At 46.3% G+C, this 12,133-nt stretch overlaps 1 protein-coding gene across 5 annotated transcripts in view; it reads right to left on the bottom strand.

Moving 5' to 3' along the window:
• The window catches only part of PASK (PAS domain containing serine/threonine kinase), a 40,526-nt gene that overhangs the window by 26,661 nt on the left and 1,732 nt on the right, over window positions 1–12,133 (bottom strand). For 3 of the 5 annotated variants that reach the window (XM_068544063.1, XM_068544062.1, XM_068544064.1), the window contains exons 2-3: window positions 2,288–2,544; window positions 270–502 (exon numbers count right to left, since the gene is read on the bottom strand). In XM_068544063.1, the coding sequence (XP_068400164.1) occupies window positions 270–502; window positions 2,288–2,483 (429 nt within the window). In that variant the 5' untranslated portion in view covers window positions 2,484–2,544. Of the gene's footprint in view, window positions 1–269; window positions 503–2,287; window positions 2,545–11,010; window positions 11,076–12,036; window positions 12,101–12,133 lie in introns of those variants that run through there. The other 2 variants (XM_068544065.1, XM_068544066.1) reach the window with 2 other exon arrangements.

The raw sequence follows: 12,133 nt of genomic DNA, 5'->3' as shown, positions 1-12,133 counted from the left end.
TTTAGTTGAGGCAGTGCTTGAGCAAAAGCATGAGTAGATAATGCGCTGTTTCCCTTTCCTTGAATCTCTGCCTTGATGAGAGGATTCAATATGTTTCGACTGATTAACACTGAGGTAGGTCTCCAAAGTCCCCTCTCTTTTGCTACTATGTAGGTAGAACCAGCCCCTTTTCTCATTGCACCCGAAACACTCAAGTGTCTCTGTTTGAGGTTATAGGTTGAAGGCACAGACCCCAAACTCACGGCTAGGTCACAAACCGAAGCACATACCTCTGTGGTCTTGGCGTCCACGGTGAACACGGCCTTGCTGGGGTTGCACACAGGGGCCGGGAGCGGAGGTGTGGACCACCCTGAGGACAAGCCCCGCAGCAGGGAACAGCAGGACGTGCTGCCCAGGGACCCTGCCAGGTCCGCCTGCTCAGGCGCCGCCAGGCAGTGCGATTGGCTTGTGCAAATATTTTGGGCAGCCAATGACGACAAACAGTAGGAGCTCCATCTGTCTCCTGGAAAGCAAAGGAAGGGACACTTTAAACCCTGCGTGGCTGAAACACACAAAACACACAGTCCCCGCCTCTAGCTCCTGCAAAAGGATCCAAGGACGAAATTGACCTGCAGGGTTGATTCACACTCTCCATGTGCATCTGAACATTCCCCAGAGACCACCTAGACAACCACCACACAGAAGCACAAAGGACCTCTACACTGTGCAGACAACCCTCTGAAGTCCCTTCCCACCCACCCCTCCAAGGGGCATGCTCCCGTGTCCATTGGTCCAAGACCCTCAGTCCCTCCAGCTGCTACCCCTCACCTGTCCCTGTGAAGTCTCACAAACTCCAGAGCTCCCTGCTGTCTCACCACCTGCCCTGGGTCTCCCTCCTCCTTCACCCACAGGGTCACTCCCCACCGCTGCTCCAGAAAGTCAGTTCTCAGCAACATCGCCAGGGGCTCCCGAGTCCCAACGGTCAATTCCCAGGCCTCACCCCACCCTCCCCACGCCTCAGCAGCGCTGGGCCAGGAGGGCCGCTCCCTTCCTCCCAAACTGCCTGCCCTCAGCAGGGCACCAACTTCTCACCTCTCACCACTGCAGGACCCCAGGCTCAGCCTCAAAACCTCCAACCATCCCTGGTGGCTTTATATACACTTCACAAGGACGTGTGCTGATGGCCCCCCACTCACACCCGCAGCCCCATCCCTCCCCTGGGCTCCAGCTGCCAGCTCCCCCTCTTTCCCAGCGCAGTGAGTGTCAACTCCATCCTTCCAGCAGCTCAGAAACCAACCAAGCGAACATGACTCTTCCCTGCTCTCCGCTCTGGGCCCCTCAGCGAGGACGCCTGACTTTCCCAGTCAGCGGGCCCACCCTGACCATTCTTTGAGGCTGGAAACCACATGGCCATCTGCCCTGGGCCTCCTCTTCCCAGACAGCCAGTGCCAAGCTCAATCCAACCACCCTCAGGCCTCGGGACAGGCACTGAGACGCCAGCTCTGCCTCTTCCTCCCACCCCTCCCCGGCCAGCGCCCCCGGCTGGAGCCCTCACTCCCGGGGGACCTGCCCGCCTCACAGACCAGCGAGGCCACCGCCACAGCATCTGCCTCCTGAGCACAGCCGGCCCCTCCAGATCCTCCTCCCCTCTCCCCGAGACCAGACGACTCCCCCCTCCCTTCCCCTGCAGCCCTTTCCCCCAGCTCCAGCCACCTCCCCATTGTCCTAACAGGCTTCCCCGCGGTCCGGGCCTCCCAACCCCCAGCAAGCACCTGCTGGCCCCCAGGTACCCCCTCCGACGACGAGCCGCCGAGGCAGAGCAGCGCCTTCCTCCTGGCTGGGTCTGGGCCCCGCAGGCACCAGCTGATGCAGAGAAATAAGGAAGGGAGGGCAGTGGCACCTACCACTTCTTGGCCAACCCCAGGCACGGCCGCCCGCAAGCCCATCTAACCCGCCTGCATCCAGGAGGAAAGCAGGAGCCTGGGCGCGGTCAGTCAGCATGCGCTGAGCGCAGTGAATAAAACTGAGTCTGGCTCGCGCCAGCCCACCCGGCCCAGCCCGGCCGTCTCACACACCCCGGAGTGAGAAACCCTGACCCTGGACCGCAGGCCGATTCCAACCGCCGCCTGAAAAGGAGTTTTCTGCACAAGAATCACAGCAGAACAAACGTGACAGGAGAGGGTCCTGCCGGCATCGCCTGAAACGAAGGCCTTTTCTCTGCAGGAGCAGAGCCCCTGAGTGGAGCCCGGCGTGGCCCCCACTTTCACAGGCAAGGCGGACGCCCCCGGCGATGAGAAGGGCTGCCTACCGGACAGCGCCGTCCTGCTCTGGCAGAGCTTCGACAGCCCGTTCCTTCTGCACGGCTGCCTGTGGGCCAAGGACCGGGCCTTGCTGGGCTCAGAGGCGATCTGCGCGGCAGGGCCCTCCGGCGGCGCTGGCAGGGAGAGGCTCCCGCCCTGGCCCCGGCGGTCCTCTTCTGAGGCCATGGAGCCTCTGTCCTCCATCGGGAGCTGGCGGGCCAGCGGGACAGTCGTCCACCGGAAGATGAAGTGAACGGATCAGCGTCTGCAAGGCAAGAACAAAGGCAGTTTAGGCAACTAATTCTTCACAAGGCTGAGCTCAGCTCAGCCCCAAAAGACTCACACGCGCCCAAGAGCCATCCTGGGTCAGAGCCTACGAAGCGAGGATGGTCGGACGGAGAGAAGTGCATAAGAAGGGATGAGAAAGAGAGAAGGAAAGGGGGGGAAAACCAGAACAGAGCAGGAAGGAGCTGTGAAGGACACTTCGCACTACAGTACAGATCCACTGCCAGGAGGCCCAGGCCAGGGGCCTTGATGAAGGAGGAGGCCAGGGCCAGGGCGACGTGCCCCTAGAGCCTGCACCCCACTTCTGGATCACCTTCTGGGCATGCAGAACCCAGAGCTCCCGGCCAGAGGGCCTGAAGCCCACTCCCCAGACCCGCACCGGCCTCTTCCCCTCGTCACTCCTCCCATATTACAGCACCCACCGACCCAAGGACAGGCCGAGGAGCAGCCCTGCTCCAACGATGAGAAGGCAGAGAGAGACCAAGCTTCAACAGCAGGCAGGGGTGCCCTCCCAGCACAGGATGGACCTGGCAGCTGTCCCTTCCCATGCCACCACGGTACAGCAAAGAACTCTAAGGAAGCCCAACCCACCCATCCCACCCTGGCTTCAAAGTCATCATAAAGATTCATCAGGGTAGGAGGGCAGTGCCTTTCACAGTGAACAGTTTGTGGGCTGATTTATCATTTTGCATATGGTGACAGCAATGTGGGGTCTCTGGTACGTTCATGCCCCAGGTCCCTCAGATGTTAACATTAGGGCCTGGCAATGCCCACCTAGGCTTCGTGCTGAGCTCAGTGGTACGGGGGGCCCCCTAGACAGAGGGAAAACTGGAGGTCCCACTAAGACCTGTGTGGAAGGATGATGACATCAAAACACGCCACAGAGCTACATACACAAAGGTCATTGCAGGTAGAGGAACAAAAATAGACAGTAGAACATAACCAATTTCAGAAACAGACCGAAGGGACACTGGCACACAGTGAAGATCAGTAGGGCACCACCAGCATGTTCTCCAGCTCGGTGAGGCCCTGGACAGGCACCTGACCTTCCAGATTCAGTTTCCTCATATGTAAAATGTGATTAACAATAATCCACACCTCATAATACTCTTGTGAGGATTCAGAGACCTAAGTTGGGGCTGGCATACTGTAAGTGCTTAAAAACTGTGATCTGCTAGTTTTAAATGGAATTAGAATAATTAGTTTGGGGCAAAATTGCATCCCTATGACTTTCCATGTGCAAAAATTAGTTCCAGATGAATTAAAGAACAAAAGACAAAAGTTCTAGAAAAAAAATAAGACTAAGAATATAGTGGACTGGGTAACTCTTTGTGGCCCTTGCATTTTAGAACAACTAGGTCTCACCAAGAATATGGTTGCCATGGCATCTGTGAGCTACCTGCAAGTAGGAGAAACTTCCAAAAGGTAAAATCAATACACATGAGCTGAAACCAGAACTGGGAGAGTGAGTCACCTCAAGAGACAAGAGAGTTACCCTTAGACTCCTAAAAGGCACCAGGGACCCTTGAAGAGGGAAGTGTGGCCCTAATTCAGCAGCACCCCCAAGATCCTGGCAAAAGCAATCCTCTCAGAAACAAAGCATCCTAAATAGTGGCCTGAGATTTTCCAAAGATTAAGATTAACCAAATATGCTCTCTTTCAATTAAACAGACAAGAAAACAAGATTCCATGAGTGAAAGTCTGCAGAAAAATCAAACAACAAAGTCAGATACACAGGAAGATTAGATGGTAGAAATAACTGCAAATGTGTTTAAAACTATAAAAGATGGAGTCTTTTGCTCACAAAAGTGAGCAAACAAGAGTTTCTCAAAATAACTAGGAAGATATTGAAAGAATCAAACCAGCTTTTCAGAAATTAATTTTTTTTTTAAACCAGTACAGCTTATGTTCAGTAGAACTGAAAGGTTGTAGGAAACAAGAGATTTTGCCCTTAAAGGTTGTGCACAGACTCTCACACACTCTGAAATCCAGCACAGAGGCAGTGGTTTCAAAGGAGCCTGGGTCAACCCACTTGTTGATCTTCGAGAGCCTCCTGGAAAGGCAGGGGGCAGCTGCGGTTCACCCCGGGGACGGGGACACTGGCTGTGGCCATTTCTGTGATCATGTTCCACAGTGCTGACACCGGGGCTGCCGGGCACAATTCTGGAATCCTCCCTCTAGCCTAGTAGCACCAGGTGTTCTGCCCATCCCACCAGCATGCCCACAGCAACTTCCCGCTGCTGGGCCTCACAAGCAGCTGGGCTGGGGCCCAGTTCCACACAGCAGCACACCCACAGCAGTGGGCCCCACCACAAAAGAAGGGTGCACGCAGCCCACACAGGGAGCACCCCTGAAGCATCTGGCTCTGGTGGCCAGAGGCGAGTGTGCTGCTGAGTGCCACAGGACACTTCTCACATAAGGCCACTTCTCCAAGGTTGGGAGACATAACCAACCTACCTAAAACAAAGAAATAAAGATTAGCAAAATGAAGAGACAGAGGAATACATTCCAAATGGAAAACCTCAGAGAAAGGACTAAATGGATATGAGTAATCCGCCTGATAAAAGACTCCAAGGTAATGATCATAAAGATGCCCATAGGATTCAGGAGGAGGACGAAGGAACACAGTGAGAACTTCAACAAAGAGTTAGAAAATATACAGAAGAACCAATCAGAACTAAAGAATACAATAAATGAAAAAATACACTACAAGGAATCAACAGTAGATTAGATGACAGAGGAACAGATCAGAGATCTGGAAGACAGAGTAGTAGAAATCACCCAAGCTGAACAGAAAAAATAAAAAAGAATAAAAATGAGAATAGTTTCAGGGACCTCTGGAACAACAACAAGCATACTAACAGTCAAATTACGGGGGTTCCAGCAAGAGAAGGGAGAGAGAAAGGGCAGAGAACTTATTTGAAACAGTAATAGCAGAAAAATTCCTCAACCTGGGGAAGGAAACAGACATCCAGGTCCAGGAAGCATAGAAAGCCCCAAAAAAGATGAACGCAAAGAGGTACACACCACGACACACTGTAATTAAAATGTCAAAAGTTAAAGATAAATAGAAAATCTTAAAAGCAACAAGAGAGAAACCATTAGTTACATACAAAGGAATTCCCAGAAGACCATCAGCTGACTTTTCAGCAGAAATTCTGCAGAAATTCCACCATATATTCAAAGTGATGAAAGGAAAAAACCTACAACCAAGAATACTCTACTTGGCAAGGCTAACATTCAGATTTGAAGGAGATAAAGAGTGTTACAGACAAGCAAAAGCTAAACAAGTTCAGCACCACTAAAGCAGCCTTACAGAAATGTTAAAGGGGCTTCTCTAAGCAGAAGAGAAAAGGCCACAACTAGACATTTTTAAACAGTGAAAGAAAAAAAATCCCAGTGGTAAAGGCAAACATAGAAAAGGCAGTGGATCAACCACTTATAAAACTGGTAGAAAGGCTGAAAGACAAAAGTAGTAAAATCACCTATACCTATAATAAGTAGTTAAGGGATACACAAAATAAAAAGATGTGAAATATGACATCAGTAACATAAAATGTGGGATGGGGAGGGAGTAAAATGTAAGGCTTTTAGAATGCACTTGAACTTAAGCAACTGTCAACTTAAAATAATCACATATACATATAGCTTGTTATATATGAATCTCATGACAATCACAAACAAAAAAACCTATAATACATAAACAAAAAACAAAAAGAAAGAAATAGAAACATAACACTAAAGATAGTCACAAAAATCACAAGGTAAGAGAGCAAGAGAAGAGGAAAGAAACAGAGAAGAACTACAAAAACAATCAGAAAACAATTAACAAAATGGCAGTAAGTACATACCTATGAATAATCATTTTAAATGTAAATGGACCAAATGCTCCAATCAAAAAGCATAAAATGGATGAATAAATGAAAAAACAAGATCCATATATATGCTGCCTACAAGAGACTCACTTCAGATCTAAAGACACTCACAGAAAGTGAAGGAGCAAGGAAAAGGTATTTCATGCAAATGGAAATAAAAGAAAGCTAGGGTAGAAATACTTATATCAGATAAAATAAACTTTAAAACAAAGACTGTAACGAGGCAAAGAAGGGCATTACAAAATGATAAAGTGACTCAATCCAACAGGAAGATATAACACTTGTAAATATATATACACCCAACATAGGAGCACCTAAATACATAAAGCAAATATTAACAGATGTAAAGGGAGATAAATAGGCGGTAACATAATAACAGTAGAGGACTTTAACACCCCAGTCACATCAAAGGACAGATCATCCAGACAGAAAATCAATAAGGAAACACTGGCCTTAAATGACACATCAGATCAGACTGACTTTAAATTTAGATATATAGAGAACACTTCATCCAAAAACAGCATAATACACATTCTTTTGAAGTGCACATGGAACATTCTCCAGGATAGATCACATGAAAGGCCACAAACACACCTCAGTAAATTTAAGAAGACTGAAATCATATCAAGCATCTTTTCTGAGCACAACATCATGAAATGAAAAATGAATTACAAGAAAAAAAATGGAAAAACACAAACATGTGGAGGCTAAACAGGCTACTTAACAACCAATGGATCAATAAAGAAATCAAAGAGGAAAGGAAAGAAAAAAAAAAAAACCAACCTCAAGACAAATGAAAACAGAAACACAATGAGCCAAAATCTATGGGACACAGCAAAAGCAGTTCCAAGAGGGAAGATTATAGCAATTCAGGTTTACCTCAACAAACAAGAAAAATCTTAAATAAACAATCTAACATTACACCTAAAGGAAACAGAATAAGAAGAACAAAGCCCAAAGTTAGTAGAAGGAAAGAAATAATAAAGATCAGAGTGGAAACAGAGACAAAAAATTAACAAGATCAATGAAACTAAGAGCTGGTTCTTTCAAAAGATTAAACAAAACTTATAAACCTTTAGCCAGATTCATCAAGGAAAAAAAAAAAGAGAGGGTACAGATAAAATCAGAAATGAAAGAGGAGTTACAACTGACACCACAGAAATACAAAGGACAATAAGAGATTACTATAAAAAGTTATACACCAACAAATTGGACAATCTAGAAGAAAGGGATAAATTCCTAGAAACATACAATGTTCCAAGTGACTGAATCAGGAAGAAACATAAAATCTGTACAGACTGATTACTGGTAGTGAAATTGCATCAGTAATCAGAACACTCCCAACAAACAAAACTCCAGGACCAGATGGCTTCACAGGTGAATTCTACCAAGAAGAGTCAATACCTATATTCTTCAAACTATTCCAAAAAATTGAAAAGCAAGAATTACTCCCAAATTCATTCTACAAGGCCAGCATTACCCTGATGCCAAAACCAGACAAAGACACTACAAAAACAACCACAGGCCAATATCCCTGACAAACACAGATGCAAAAATCCTCAACAAAATACCAGCAAACTGAATTCAACAATACATTGAAAGGATCATACACCATGAGCAGGTGAGATTTATCTCAGAGATGCAAGGGTGGTTCAGTATCTGCAGATCAATCAACATGATACACCACATTAACAAGACAAAAGATAAAAATCCTACAATCATCTTAATAGATGCAGAAAAAACATTTGACAAAATCCAATTTCCATTTATGATAAAAAATTTTAACTAAGTGGGTACACTGGGAATATACCTCAACATAATAAAGGTCATATATGACAAAAACACACCTAATGTCATACTCAATGGTGAAAAGCTGAAAGCTTTTCGTCTAAGATTGGGAAGAAGATAAGGATGCCTACTCTCACCACTTTTATTCAACATAGTATTAGAAGTCCAAGCCTAAGCAATCAGACAAGAAAAAAAAAAACAAAAGGTATTCAAACTGGAAAGGAAGAAGTAAAATTGTCACTATTTTCAGATGACATGACACTATATATTAAAAACCTTAAAGATCCCACCAAAAAAATATTAAAACTAACAAGTGAATTCAGTAAGGTTACAGGATACAAAATTATATATAGACATACATACATATATATATATACACACACATATGATTGAATATTACTCAGCCAAAAAAAGAATGAAATCTTGCCATTTGCAACAACATGGAAGGATCTAGACGTTATTATGCTAAGCAAAATAAGTCAGAGAAAGACAAATACCATATGATTTCACTTATATGCGGCTCTAGAAAACAAAAAACAAAACAAATGTAGAAACAAAACAGAAAGACTCGTAATTACAGAGAAAAAACCTGGTGGTGGCCAGAATGGAGGTAGCTGGGGGGATTAGTGAAATAGGTGAGGGAGATTAAGAGGTACAAACTCCCAGTTATACAACAAATAAGTCACAGGGATGTAATGTAGGGAATATAGTCAACAGTGTTGTAATAATTTTGTATGATGACAGATGGTTACTAAACTTATTGTGGAGATCATTTCCTAAAGTATATAAATGTCAAACCACTATGTTGTACACCTGAAGCCAATACTGTATGCCAACTACATTTCAATTTTAAAAAAGGAAAATAAAAAGAAAAATGGGCAATAGATAGAAACAAGAATTTCACAAGAGAAGATCCTATAAACCTATGACAAGAAGCTTAACTTTATTAGCATAATCATGACAATTTTACACCTACTAAATCAGCAAAAATTAAGAATCTAAAAAGTCTAATACCAAATGTTGATAAAGATGTGGATCAACGGGAAGGCTAACAAATTAATATAATCTCTTTAGAAAATAATTTAAGTCAAACATTCTCCTTCTCTGACAGTACTTTCCACTCTTAGATTTATATTCTATAGATATTCTTACACATGGGTAGCAAGTCCCACTCAAGAACATTCAAGGCTGTATGGTTCATAACGGCAAAAGAAATAAAGAAAAGAAAAAACCTAAACATTCATCAATTAGAAAATAGATTTAAAATTCTGGTATATTCATGCTATGAATTATAGCACTGAAAACAAATTCTATACACACAAGGATAAATGTTAGCAATATAAGTGAAAAAAATCAAGTTACGAAAGACTATCAGCAATAGGATTCCCCTTCTGTCACACCCCCTTCATCTAAATATATTGTTTAGTGGTACACAGTTATGTGACAAACCCAAACTTCAGGCAGGAGATGTCCTATGAGGGTCCAGCAGCAAGCTGCAATGAGGGAGGGCACAATGGCACAGGGTCTCCCAGTTCCTAATTTGGGTGGTGAGTTTAAACATGTTCACTTTACTGTTTTGATTTGTGACTAATATTGCAAATGAATCAAGTAGCATATACTGGAAAATTGAGATGTTTTACATGTACATGTTTATATCCCGCACAGGACCCTAAAAAGCAATATCTGGCTATGAACCAAATGGTGAGTAGGAAGCAAGAAAGAAGCAAAATAATAAACTTATTAGAATGCGTTGCTCTCCTTCAAGTAGCAACATTTAAATGTCACAGGTTGATATTTCCTTCTTTAAGCATCTCAATGCACTAATTATTCTGCAATAACTAACAACAACATGATCATATTTCAGTTTTCCACTTCTATAACCAGCCTATAGACAAAGCCCAGAAGACTTGATTATGACTTCAGACTACACAGTAAATGCTATAAAACTTTACTTTGTAAAAGAAAGTAATAAAACTCTTCAGAATACATTGTAACTATTACAAAAGTTTACTTTGTATAATAAAACTGACAAGAAACAGGGAGAGGAAGGAAGGAAATGAGGAGAGAGGAGGGAACAAAATGTTTTGTCCTTCCTGGGGGGAAGTAAATAGTGTCTAAAGTTGATAAATCAAGAAGTGGACGCAGAAAAGACAATCCCTTTTCCCTTGGTGCCTCCTGTGCTGTTTGCAGTCTGCCGAGCCAGTTCAGCATTGCACAGCACATTCAGGCCACAGCCCCAGGCTGGCCCCTGAGAGCACAGGCCCTAGCTTCACACAGCCTTAGATTTCTTCCTTTTTTACAAGTTCAGTTTTGACTCAGGCCTAATCCAGGCCTAGGTTTTTAGAATAGGTGTTGTTTTTTTGCTGTGTGTGTGGGTTTTCTTTTGGGGGGGGAGGGCTATTATTTTGTTCTGTTTTGTAGCCACTCTGAGCAGAAGATGTGGGAAGCTGGACCCAGAGAGCACCTGATGGTGCTTCAGAGCAATCCTACTCCCGTTGCTAGTTCTGATTCCAGAAGGTGTGAGTGACACTCCCCACCCCCGACCAAACAGAAGGAGAGGTTTGCAGGGAGCTTCTGGAATAGTACTCCTTGCTCTTATGGGTGAACTTCTGGAGGCAACCGACTTTCTCCCACTAGAACAAACGCTGGGAAGCAAATAGCTCCAACTGCTGCCACCACTGCTATACAGCTGAGAGCAGAACCAGCCTCGGGATGAAGCTAACACGGTGGCGAGCAGAGCTGAAAATGGCAAGATGTCATTTCGAGCCACTGGATGCACCTACCGTAAAACATGCCTTCCTCTGGACTTTAGGCTTGGGGGCCGATAACTTCACTCACCGTCAGACCCATTTTGAGACTATCTCTCTGTTTCTTGCATCAAGGCACGCTACAGAGTATCCAGGATGATGGCTGCTGCGAGGGAGGGTGTAAGCAAAGGGCACCTCTCAGACCTGAAAGGTCCTCAAAGGCATCCTGGAGGAGGCACCAGCAGGGCTGAGCCCAGCAAAGTAGAGTGAAGAAGCCTCCCAGGCAGAACCACAGTAAGTGAAAGACTCCCACAGAGCCCTTGGGGAGGCGTTCAGCGCACAGGAGAGTCGGTGGAGATGGGCCTGGAGAAGCCGGTTGGGATTCCCAGGGCCTCCTATGCCGGCCCAAGCAGTACGGATCTTATTTAGAGGTCTATGCTTGGAAGCAACCTGACCAGTGGGGGAGGAGGGGGGAGTTACAGTCATCCAGGCAAAAAATTATGAGGTCTTAACTTAAAGCAACAGCAGAAAGACGGAGAGGGGAAGCCACAAGAGAAATTAGACATAGAATTGATATAGGTTTACTGGGCGAGATGTGGAAGGTAAGGGGATAAAAGTCATCAAGACCGCATCCCAAGGCCACGGCCCTTGGCTAGGAAAAGAAACACTGGTGAGGAGATTAAAGATAAAGCCCAGGTGTGTAGTGGGGACGTCGGGAAGCATGGACATGGCGCTACAGCCCATGGCTCGCCCCACAAACGTCTACTGAGAAGCTCCTACGTGCCGGGCGCCGTGAACCGAGAGCGAGACGCGGTCTCCCTCCTCCTGGCCCCCTTCCAGTAGGGGGACAAGGCGCACACAGTCCCTCTAGGGGCGAGGACGGAGCGCCAGGTGGGGCCAGGCCGAGGCCAAGACCCCGAGGCGCGCGGAGAGACGCGCGAGGGCGCGGCCAGGGGCAAACGGCCGCAGGGCGGCAAGCGGACCACCAGCCGGCCGGGCCGCACGGAGGGAACGCGGGCGGCGCGGGGGCGCGGGCCGGCTCCCCCTGTGCAGGTAGCTCACTTGAGGCCGCAGAGAGTCACGCGCCGAGCTCCCATCACCCGCCGGGAGGGAGCCCATCCGCGCCTCTAGCCCCACCGACCAATGGCAGAGTGACCGG

This window comes from Eschrichtius robustus, chromosome 5 (genome assembly GCF_028021215.1).
Source record: "Eschrichtius robustus isolate mEscRob2 chromosome 5, mEscRob2.pri, whole genome shotgun sequence".
Classification (NCBI taxonomy): domain Eukaryota; kingdom Metazoa; phylum Chordata; class Mammalia; order Artiodactyla; family Eschrichtiidae; genus Eschrichtius; species Eschrichtius robustus.
The sequence above is the reverse complement of the archived record's forward strand: the minus strand, read 5'-3'. Positions and strand labels throughout refer to the sequence as shown.